The 12,371-nt window shown below is 43.0% G+C and overlaps 1 protein-coding gene across 2 annotated transcripts in view; it reads right to left on the bottom strand.

The window, feature by feature from the left end:
- Positions 1-9,840, bottom strand: part of SNAP25 (synaptosome associated protein 25) — a 34,177-nt gene extending 24,337 nt beyond the window's left edge. For both annotated transcript variants that reach the window (XM_075527834.1, XM_075527833.1), the window contains exons 1-2: positions 9,769-9,840; positions 7,599-7,640 (exon numbers count right to left, since the gene is read on the bottom strand). In XM_075527834.1, the coding sequence (XP_075383949.1) occupies positions 7,599-7,640; positions 9,769-9,840 (114 nt within the window). The remainder of the gene's footprint in view (positions 1-7,598; positions 7,641-9,768) is intronic.
- Between the last annotated feature and the right edge of the window lie 2,531 nt (positions 9,841-12,371).

Below are 12,371 nucleotides of genomic sequence, written 5' to 3'. Positions count from 1 at the left end.
TCAAGTCAATGGCAGTGGAGTTGGGTATCAGAACTTCTGGGTTGCTACTTTCAAACTTTAGAAGGCAAGCAAATCCCTTGGGTGGTGTCTTGCTAAAATGCAGATTCTGCTTCAGTAGGGATTGCTGTGAGGCCTGAAGCATTTCTAAGAAGCGTCTGGATGCCAAGGAGGCTGTTGGTTCAGGGACCCACATCTAAGAGCAAGATTCTAGTCCACAAAGGCCATTTAAAGTTATTTTTATTTAGCAGGATGTAAAAGAATGAACATCTGTATTAGCTTCTATTTTAATAAAATCTATGCTTTTGTGCAGCTTGTAGCCACTGTTTTGAACATGTCAGGAGCCTAGTTGGTACAGTGGATTAAGTAGTTGGACTGATAACCAAAGAGGTCAAACCTGCAGGAGAAAGATGAGGCAGTCTGCGTTTGTAACGACTGACAGCCTCAGAAACCCTTAAAGCGATTCGACTCTGTCCCATAGGGCAACTATGAGTCAGATTCAACTCTTGGTAGTAGGCTTGCTTCAGGATAGGAGGACGTAATTTCCAGTGGGGGCTGAAGCATCTCCAAGGGTATTTCTTCTCTCAAGACCAAGTCTAGGATTCCTGGTGCAATCTATTAGAGGTAGCTGATGGAAAACTGGTTGTGATTGCCTTCTGGTTAGGTTAGCTCTCACCTGTGGACACTTTCATGATTTCCTGGATGGACATGAAGTCCTGCTAGAGAAATTCCACTTTGGTTCCATTTGATGCTGATGTGTCAACACTGGAATGATTACAGACCTAATGTGAAGGAGCCAGAGGGTTTTTTTGTTTTTTTTAAGGCTGCCTCGTTCTGAAAGAATGGACGCAGAAAGCACTGATCTCGGAGGCAGGAATGCTGGGCTGTGTTCTTAGGTCTTCCATCAGCTAACCAAGGGATTTTAGGTGAGTCATCTGATCTTCCATGATGTTTCCCCCTATGTAAAATAAGGTTGTTTCATTCACTCAGTACCGCTCTCTCTTATCCAGCAATCAGTTAATGAATCAGTCAAGGAGTTGACTGATGAATCCAACATTTATTGAGTGTCTATTCTGCCTCACACACTAAGGATAAAACTCACTACCACAGAGTAAATTCTAACTCAGTTTGACCCTCCAGGACAGAGTAGAAGTGCCCCCATTATGTTTGGCTGAAAGTTTTTATAAAAATAACTAAATTATTCTTTGCAGGGACTAAGAAGCTCGAGGGAGAAGGGTAGGCACGGGGATGACATTTCAGCAGAAGTAGAATCCATACTGTCTCCTATTTTTTGAAGAGTATTATATCATAATAGCTAGGAGGGAGAGGAGATGGTTCTGTTTTTAGGTTAGCTCCATTTATGGTTTCTGTTTGAGATTTCTGGGAAAGCAGTCCACCAAAAAGCAGAGGAGTTGGAACATCAGGGTTTTCTTTCTTTCTCTATTTTTACTTTTCAGATGAAGTAGGACAATATTTACAGAACATTTTTGATCTTTCTTTTCCCAGCCGGAGATGTTTTCTCCAAAGCCCAAAGCCTCTGGTTTAAAATAGAAGAATCCAGGCCATCTCCTAACTGCGTGCATTCCAAAAGACCCCCACTTCTGCATATAATTTTTAGCTGAAAAGCTGGCACAGAAAGTATGGGTATAACTGGAGAATGCTTATTCTAGTTGCATAGTCAAGTATTCTAAACATAACTGGCATTAAAATAAAAATGTTAAGTCATCTGTAAAATGTCAGAGGCCTCAAAAACCACTTGCTAAATGCTGAGTGTGGATCCTTGGCATCAGTCTGCTCTGAAGCACTGGGCTTCCCCTGGGCCTCCCATGGTAGTAGAGTGCAGACTTCACTTGCTGCGTTTAGCATCGGCAATGTTCCTGGAGTACAGGACGACCTCGCTGAGGGGATTCTCTATCCGAATCCAGTGTGCCCTCCTCTATGATCCTACAGTAGCTGATGACCTTGAATTTGGAGAGTTATTTACATGTCTATTTCTGCGGATCAATTTATACCACCACCCCTGACCTCCATTCAGAGTTGGCATTCCATAAATACTTGCTGGAATGGATCTCCTGAAAGAGACAATTCCCAATCATGGGAGGGAAGCAAGTGATGCTACATGGTTCCTATGCTTCTTAAGTGTGGTGTCCAGCTTTCCTGCACGTGCCTGTTCTGTTCTCCAGTGTTGTTTTAACAGAAATAGTATAAGTGAATGGCTTTAACAAACAGAAATTAAATTCTCATCATTAAGGGCCTCTAGATATTTTAATTCAGGGAGCCAACAATAGGAAACTACTTTCTCTGTCTGTCAGCTCTGGAGGAAAGTCCTTCTTTCTTCAGGGCCTCGGTGCTTGGCATCGCCCTTCCCACTCCTGCTTGTGAGCTTACATTGGATTTTGGCTACTTCTCATTAGAAACAGACTCAAGATAAGCTCAACACCCCTGCTTCCTCTTTACCACAACAAAGACAACCCATTCCCAAGTGAGATAATAACCATAAGATACAGAGGGTACGGGAGATATAATCTATAATATTCCAATCGGCAGTCCCCCAAACGCATGTCCTTGCCACATGCAGAGCACCCTCACTTCATCGCATCCACCCCAAAGTCTTCAATCAACCCCAAGTCCAAAATATCACCTCTGGATCATGTAAGTCAAATATGGGTGAGATGTCAGGCACATTCCCTTTTGGAGCAAATGTTTTCTTCATCTGAGAATCTGTGAAATCTAGATTATCTGTTTCCAAAGGACAATGGTGGACCAGGTAGCAGTAGATGCTTCCATTACAAGTGAGAAAAACTGGAGGGGAAGAAGGGATAACTATCACTACGCAAGCTCCGAGCCATGAGGCTTCCAGTCCCACAAAAAGTTACAGCCTCAGAAACCCACAGGGGCATTTGTACCCTGCTCCACAGGGTCCTGAGGAGTTGGAATAGACTAGAGGGCACTCAGTTTGGTTTTTCGTTTTCTTAAGGCTTGAAAGTAACTCTCTGCTCTCTGAGAGCATCTGGGCAAGGGCCTCATCCTTCAGGCACTGGGTTTTGGTCACATCCGATAGATTCTGGGTGGAGATTCTTTGGCCCTGGGCATCAGCTCTGCTTTCTATCCTCACTGGGATGACAATTTTGTTCCTGGAGCCCATTCTAATCGGAGTGTCTACCCCACAAGGTCCCCTGTGACCCTTGATCACCACAGCCCTGCCTCCTCAGGGATGGCGGCAACCCCACACCCTGGGAACTGAGTTGGCAAAGATGGATTCCTGGTCACCTCAGAGGCTGTGTCCCACACTTGAGATATTCAGGACACCATATCCCCACTCTCAAAGGGAAGGCTCTGCTTCCTGTGTTCCTGCCAACAGTTCTGCTTCTCTGCCTGTTGCTCCAGGAATGGTCCTTTTTCCCCTTGGAGGACAGCAGATGGAGCTCCTTAGACCTACTTCCTGTCTGTGGCGTTCCAAGAGGAGACAGCATGCTTTCCTGTCTTCCTCTGTCCCCTTCAGTGGAAGCTAATGGGTTTTTACAGTGACACTTGATTGGGTCCTTCAGTCACAGGCTTAATCTCCTTAACAAAGATGTGTGTAACTGAGTTCTTGGTGAACATTCTAGGACCTGTGCCCTCAGTTTATCCAACAGAGTTTTCCAAATCTCTCTCTCTCCACTGTGCATAATTCATGTTTAAGTCAATATCTTTCCTCTAGCATTTTGCTCTAAACAGCAAGGGGAATCCACATACCGTATATACTCGAGTATAAACCAACCCGAATATCAGCCGAGGCACTGAATTTTAACCACAAAAACGGCATTAAAAATGTGCTGAAAGACTCGGCGTATACACTAGTATATACGGTATTCTCTTTGAGATCTTACATAGAGATCTCATTAGCCAGATGTCCAAGTCCACCAAATATTTGAACATAATCCTGCAAGTTCTTTGCCATTGCATAAAAAGCACTGCCCTTCCTTTGTCTAACCACACGTTCATCCCTTTCTTTTGAAGCCTCACCAGAAGGATAATCAACATCCCTATTTCTAGCAACACACTTTGTTTCTGGAACCATATGTATTCCCTAAGGCAATACAGACTTTCTCTGTAGTTCTCCCCACTTCAGCTGAGCCCTCACCATAATTGCCTCTGATGTCTACCAATGGCTTCCTGAAAGCAATCGAGGCTTTACAATTAAGCACCTTAAAACGCTTCCATCTAAGCACCTACTCTAGCCTTTACACATTATTCAATTCCAAAACAGCTTCCACATTTTAAGTATCATTTGGAGTAGAATCCTAGAATTCTGGTACCAAATCCTGACTTAGTTATCTAGTGGTACCATTGCAGAAATACAACAAGTGATGGCTTTAACAAGTAGAAATGCATTTCCTCATCACGTAGGAGGTTGAAAGTCTGAATTGAGGACATCAGCCCCTGGGGATGGCTTTCTCTGCCTGCTGGCTCTAGGGGAAGGTTCTTGTCTTTTCTGAACTTCTGTTCTTTGGCAATCTCCATGTGACTTGGTGTTTCTCTTCTATCTCTGCCTGGTAACTTGCATTTATTCTCTTTTATATTTCAAAAGAGATTGCCTGAAAATACACCCTCCTTTAATGCTGCCTCAGTAACATAACTCATTCCCAAATGGGATCATGGCCACAGGCATAAAAGCCAACCCCACTGCGACTGAGTTGATTCTGCTTCATAGTGCGCTCACAGGAGGACGTAGCACTGCTCCTTAGGCCTTTGGAGACTGCAGTGCACCTTTATGGGAGCAGATGACCTTGCCTTTCTTCTTTGGAGCAGCTTTTGAGGTCGAATCCTTTGTGTTTAGTAGCCTAGTACTTAATCCATTACACTAGCAGGGGCCCTGGCTACAGGCACAGAGGTCAAATTTACAATAATGTGAGGCTATACAATTCAAGCTGCATCATTTTCTAATTGACCTTTGTATAATTTAAATGGGGATGATGCCTTCACTTAAAAGCCACCTCCATCCCTGCTACCCAGTTACACCCTGAAATATATGACAGACACAGTAATAGTCTCAGAAGTCATATATTCCCGTGAAAGATGATTTTCTTTTGCCTTATAGAGACTTCATAAACTTAGTAACCTTTCTTGTCTTTGAGAATAAATGTCAATAAAAAATCAAATTATATAGCACTGATATTCTTGGGGATCATAGGTAAGCTATTTCAGTGCCCGAGTTTCAAAATGATTTCTTCCCTTGATAAATATTTAATGTTGATTCTCTTTTAAAGATAATTCTCTTTTTGATTGAAGACCAGGACATCATCCAAATCGTCAATGCCCTAGACATGAGAGAGGTTTGACCATAAATATAAAATGACCCAGGAGGAAGTAAGAGCAAATCGATCTATTTTAATAGTGCCTTGCTCATAATTTCCTGTGGATGTAAAGTCTAATAGCCTCCTCTCATTTATTAGAGGCGGGAGATAGCTTACATCTGTTTTATTTTTTGTTTAAAGATATGACTTCGGGCTTGATCGAGAAACACTGTAGGTGAAATAAATATATGATTCAAGAATCCTACTTTAATCAGTAGTGTTTTTGAGATTCCCACCCCCCACCCAAATAAATTAGAGAGGCCGCTCATTGTCCAGTATTGGCTGACACTGGCAGCAGTTAAGATGGCCACATATAAAGGACATGTTCGAGGCCCAGAGTCTGGATGGTGAGGGTCTCGACAAGGTGTGTTCTGATGCATTCGTCCTACCATTATTCGAGGAATCTTTTCAAGATTGCACACTGGTGCTCGTTCTGGTACTTTAGAGCTGTACTTTGAGGCACGGAGTACTCTTGGCACTTCAGAAATGTATTTTGAGACAGTGAGTCTCAAATCATTGCCGCCAAGTGGATTCCTACTCACAGCAGCCCTCTGGGCTGGGGTGGAACTGCCCTTGTGGGTTTTGTAAGACTTTAACTCTGGGAGTAGGAAGCCTCACTTTTCTCCATGGAGTAGATAGTGGTTTCAAACTGCTGACCTTGTGGTTAGCGCTCAACTTGTAACCACTACACTTACCTATACATAAAAGAAAATGAAAGTTGACATTAGAGACTATGGTTGAAGGTCACTAAGACTTCCCAAAGTCAGCTGAATTTTGGGCTTCAGGTGAATATCAGAGCCAAGATTGGAATGCTACCATAGTGTCTCCCTTCACGATATCCTCTTGGCAAGTTGGGGTCAAAAGAGTCTACTCTGAAAGCTTTCCAGCATTCCTGGATTTAGGGTATCTGCCTCTTTCGTGGTCGTCGCTAACATTTCTGCATATGAGCTGTGTTCCCAAGACAGAGTGCAGAAAAAAAAAATTGCTTCATTTAGAGACTGAAGGCTGCTTTCGCAGTGCTGCCCCATGCTAGGCTGGGGCCAATTTGTGCTAAATTGCAACCTCAAATGGCCATTTTTGTTTTTTATGATAACAGATTTTATGATGCCTACCACCTCCCTTTCCCGACTGCCCGAGGCACCTGGGGCCCCTCATCCCCCACCGCTTGTGTGCATTCACATTGAGCCATATTTCATTCTCGGTGAGAAGCTGAAGCTGCAGAACTAAGGGAAGCTGTTGGCTTCCGCAGTGTGAGAGGAGCCATTTTTCCATTTCTAGTAGCTTTCGTAGCATTTATTTCTGCTTTCCCTTTCCTGTCACGGCACAGCAGTTGTAGTAGCACGCAACAGGCAGACTCATATCATCACTTGCTAAAGACTGCCTGAGATCTCCAAACGCGAACACCGCATGTGAGCCCACACATCAACCGCCGGTTCCAAAGCCTAGTGAAAACAGCATCACACACAATTAGAAAATGATTAGGCTTGTTTCATTAGGCTACGACAAATATAGCCTTCCATTCTTTTTCCACTTCACCTCTCCCAAGGGGCAAGTTCAATGAATTCATTTACTCTTCCTGGCTGACTGCTGCTCTCCTAAAGTGGAATGAGTGAGGCTGACTGCAAATGCCCTTTTGATTCCATGATTGTTCTCTGTCCTATTTTACTGTTGGGATTCATTAACCATGCGTCATAGATGGATATCCAAATCAGATACAAGAACATAGAACAGCACCTACATTTGCAGTAGTGAACTTGATATTTCCCAGTCTGCAAGCACCTTTCCATTATTTCATACATTTCAGGGCCTGACTCTTCCCCTACCTATATCTGAACAAAGGGTACTTCTCTGGGGATAGATCTTTTGAAGTCATATATGTGTGGTTGAAGTCAGAACATCAGAACTAGATTTGACTTATTGGCATCAAAATCCTTCCAAGGATGTTTTATGTACATAATTTCTTTGCATATTAAGAATCACCCTGAGTTTCCTAGTCATTCAGTCTTTATGATTTCTGAGAAGGATTTACTTGGAAATACAGGCGCGAAAGGGGGCCTGGAACAGGCAGAGAGAATGAATACAGTCGGACAGCTATCTGACAATTCAAATAAACACCACATCTCCCTCCTCCCGTGGCTTGTTGGCGGGTAAAATTAATATTCGAATGAACGGAAGTATATCCCAAGGAGAGAAAGTGGGGCTAGGACAAGGACCTGTCAGCATACAGGGTTAGTGTCTTTCCCCCCACATGTGGCTGCTCCTTACCTCTTCGACCAGCTGCAGCATCCGACGGGTGCTTTCCAGCGACTGAAAGGAAAGAACACAAAGGCTATGAGCACGGGTCCAGGGGCTTGGCCCGCCACCGAGACATTTTCTTCCCTTGGGAAACTCAAAGGTTTTCCGCACATGGTTCCTCTTAAGTTTACAAGTAAAACACAGGAAGTCTGTCCATTTCAATCTCTTTCTTCTCCGGCTTCCTACATGGCCGATTCCCTAAAGCAATTAGATTAAAGCTTTTCTGCATAAAGATCAAAATAACATGGAGCTGATCTTGACAGCAGAGACATGGCCATCAGGAAAAGACAATTTTGGATCCATGACAATCACTTACTCTAGCCCGGAGAGCTCATCTGTTAGGAACACTGAGTTTGAAACACACAGATAAACTTTTTCATGAATTTGCATACATATAACATCAATTTTCTGAGAAAACCGCTGGAGACATAATAGGAAGTTCTCATCAATAAAAGGTAAACTGTCGCTGTAGGCTGAAGGAAAGGAAAGAGCCAGCATGTTTGCCATAAGCGGCATATAGGAGCCAGCTGTAACAATTATCCTCCTCCTGAGATGAGGAACATGAGAGCTAAAGTTTGTACTTGCTGCTTTCCCCTTCGGAACCATATTGCCACTTCCTCTCTCTCTGCAAAAATGTTTAAATGACTAGAATTCCAGAACCAGTGTGAGTTCTGAAAAGTGCTTTAAAGTGACAAATGTATTTTGGACAAGACTCTGCGAGAAGCTCGAATGTCCAGCTTGCTCTAAGGGCCACCCGCAGACCGGTGTTTGAAACAGAATGGCTGCAAGCAGCGGTGTGCTCGCCAATGCTTCACAATCGTCTCTCCCGAAAAATGTGTGTGTCTGTGCATACACTATTTCTCTGCTAGAAAAAGGACTAGCAAGTGATTTATAAATAATGGTAAAACACAGAATAATGTTGGTTGTAAATTCCACAGAGCCAGTTCATTCTCGCAGAATGCTTGTGCCGAGTTTTGCAAAATACTTGTGTCTGCAGCCACACTTCTGCCGAATGAGTGCAGTTTTGACATGAATGTTGGGTGGATTTTCATTGATAGTACAGAGTAAGGTGAAAGTGACGCAATAAAGACTTAAGTTGTAGCTTCACATACTTACTCACTGATGATGCAAATGACTTCTTTGCTAAGTGGGATGAGCATTTCTAAATGCTGGAAGAATGTCCCCTTAATAGTTTTCTGTAATTCTGAATGTAATAGCTGCAGATGATCTTTTCTTTTTTTGTTGTTTTAATTTTTCTCTTTATTTTTTTAATAAATCATTTTATTGGGGCTCTGACAACTCTTATCACAATCCATACATACATCAGTTGAGTAAAGCACCCTTATACATTTGTTGCCCTCATCATTCTCAAAATTCACCTTCCACTTGGGTTCCTGGAATCAGCTCATTTTCCTTCCCCCCCTTCCCCTCCCTCCCCGCTCCCCCCTCCCCAATGAACCCTTAATAATTTATAAATTATTATTTTATTTTATCTTACACTGCCCGGCGGCAGACGATCTTTTCTAATTGCTCACAATCTCAACTATCAACAAAACGGCGAGTGAAGCCTTGATCTATAGCGTTTGCAAATTTCTCTGGGATAAGGACTTTTACCTTGTCTTATTTCCCATTACCAACATAGTGTCACTGAACGTGAAGTTGAATAAAGAGGCATAGAGTAAACGAGTGGTGACCAGACCCACTATACAGTATAGATACAGTAAGTGGCAGAGTAGAGGGGAGTGAGAATGGAGTAAAATAATTATGGATTGAGGTCTTGAAAATGTATTACCTTTGGTTTCAGTCCAATGGCTCTAATAGTCAGTTTACATAATTCAATTTGAATAGTACCATCAAGAAGTAGCAGTGGGCTACCACAGTGGGAACACACCTCTGGGTACTCAGAGACATGCAATCTTTCATGACCCTTGACGCGTGAAGATTTCTAGAAGCTGGGAGTCTGGACCAAGACGCAGGTTTGGAAATCAACCTATTTCTGTCCCAGTGTCAGCCACATTGTAAGTCTAAGTCATACTTTTTTTTTTTGAGGCCATAGAAGCCATTTTCCCCCTTGGACCTTAAAAAACAAATCATTCCAGCGTCCCACTTTCATCTTGAGTCTCATATCTCAGTGCCTCACCTCATCAGCCAACTGGTCCGCCCTTCGCTGCATCTCCTCCAGCTCATTGCGCATGTCCGCATCTTCAGCCATGGTAGTGGTAGGGGGTGGGCGGGAGCCTGGGCTAGCCAATCAGGGGTGGGCTTGACTGTTGAACCTGCAAAGACACCGATGAGAAAGAAAAGATGCAAGGTTATACTAGTATGTGTGTGTGGAGGTTGTGCAGCCTGCTCGCTGTTCCTCCGGCGGCGCGTCTCCTGTGAGGAAACCCTGCTTGGACAGGGATACATAGAATTATGCTATTTCTATAAAGGCTGGGATGGATTCACACTGGCCAACTTTACACCATGAGAGAGATGCCTGTCAAGACAGATATCTTGTAAGACACAAACCACCCAAAGGCTGGAAATAAGGAGGTGGAAATGTGGCTCTGGGTTTGCATACTTTAGCTACACATCCACCTTTTCTCTTTCTGACAGCTTTATTGAGGTGTCGTGGACATACAATAAACGGCACATATTTGAAGTGTACCATTTTATAAGTTTACAAAGAGATGCATCTATGAAACCTTAACCTCAACCGAGATAAAGAACATATCCATCTTCCTCCAAAATGTCCTCATATCCTTTGTATTCACACCTACCCACCAATCCTGACTCCATCCACCCTTACCAGTCCTCAGGCGATGGCTGATCTGTTTTCTGTCATGATAGATTAGTTTGCATTTACCAGAATTTTATGTAAACAGAACATTACAATATATGCTCTTTTTCTGACTTCTTTTACTTCATGTAATTATTTTGATAGTCACCCTGTATTGTTGCCTGAGTTATATTTTATTCATTTTTATTGCTGAGTAGTATTTATCGCATTAAGAGGCATTTAGATGTTCTTTTTAAATAAAATGATAATCATGTCTCTAAAGTGACCCAGAGACATATATAAACCATAGGTGTGTGAATGGATTTTGGGCTCACCATTCACAATTAGTTCTTATGACGTGGCCCCGCTCAATGCTTACCCTCATAAAGATATCATTGAAAATATAGGCGCTATAGCAAAGTGAGGTGCAAAAAGCACATGGTGTGCAGCTATCAGAAAGAATAGCATCAGGGGTCTTAAAGGCTTGTCTTCAAACAAGCAGCCATCTAAGTGAGGTCTCAGCTAAGTTCACAAGGACTGTAAATTATAAAATCCAAATGTGGAGGGAATGCTACCTGAGCTGAAATTGTGAACACCTGTTTTGTAGAAGGCTGTGGATGACAGTGGGAACCCATAATCCATTTGGGGTATCCCCACGTGGATTCAGGCTCTGGTAAATCCCCTCCCACCACAATACAGGGATTTGATAGCCTTACTGTCAGACAGAGAGCGTTGTAAAGTTGATGATGTCAGACATAAGTCGGCTGAAATGTAATGCCTTGTTATTTAATCTCCCTTTTGACCCATGTTAAAGTTGTCTCCGTTTTTAATATTTTCTGCTTTCTTTTTGATTGAGGGGTTTCTCTGTTTTGTCTGGCATTGGTGTTGGGAGTTTTGTTTGTTTGCTTCATGTTTTTGCTTTGTATGGTTTTCTGTGTATGGACTCCAGGATAGGCAGATCTATAGAGAGTGTAGCTGGATTGGTAATTACCGAGGAACATATGGCTGGGGGGGGGGGTGTTTGCAGGAATTGGGGAGCTACCAACAATGAATATGAGAAGAAAATGTTCTGAAATGGATTGTGGTGATGACTGCACAGATTGAATCTTATGATATATGAAGTATATGCCAATTTTAGAAAGGAGCATTTAAAGGCAAAAGGCAGAAAATTCTTAATGTTTTAATTGTCATTAGAGGTAGCCAAGGGGACTTGTGTAGAGTAAATCGCTCTCTCTAAAAGAGGGATGGGCCTGAAACTGACAGCCTATTTCTTGGATACCCTTTTAAAATCTAGTTGGTTAAGGATTAGTGGCAACTAAATTTCCTTCAATACCAGCCACCAGATTACACCTCCTCCCCATCTTTCTTCTCGTCCTTCTGACCCATGTATTTGTGGAGCACTTAGGCCCAGATGAGTAGGCATTAGGAATCGAGTGGTGAACAAGATGGGAAGAGTCTGCAGTCTACCTGGGAAGATGAGCATGACATACGCAGATTGTTCAGTGTGATAGGAAATAGTCTAGGCTACCTGCCCAATGGCTCAGTTGTTAAGGCGGATCATCTCCAGGAATGGCCATCTGAAGGAAGTGGATAAAGGGCCAGAGGAAAGGTTAAGAATAAGTATTTATGTGATGAAAATTCGATAAACAGCACAATTGAAGAAGACACAGGCTTCTGTCTTATGGTTTAGATGGCCAATTGTGCAGGAGAGCGCATTCCTTTTCCATGGATACATCAGCCTGGGGAAATGCCCCATGGCTAAGTGGTGGCATCAAGTGGCTGGACATGCTGATGAATTGTTATGGAAATGGTGTGTGTCCCCTGCAAAGCAAGGCAGTTTAAAAGCAAACACTCCTTTTACATCTCCTCCCTAATGCCAGCAACAAACAGGGCCCTAGAGCATAGCCGAGTCATTAAGTGGCAGAAATTTGGGCCCCAGACCCATGTGTGAAGGAGAATCCACTGCTGGCTAGAAATACTCA

This window comes from Tenrec ecaudatus, chromosome 12, assembly GCF_050624435.1.
Source record: "Tenrec ecaudatus isolate mTenEca1 chromosome 12, mTenEca1.hap1, whole genome shotgun sequence".
Classification (NCBI taxonomy): domain Eukaryota; kingdom Metazoa; phylum Chordata; class Mammalia; order Afrosoricida; family Tenrecidae; genus Tenrec; species Tenrec ecaudatus.
Note: the sequence above shows the minus strand (reverse complement) of the source record. Positions and strands in the feature narration are given on the sequence as shown.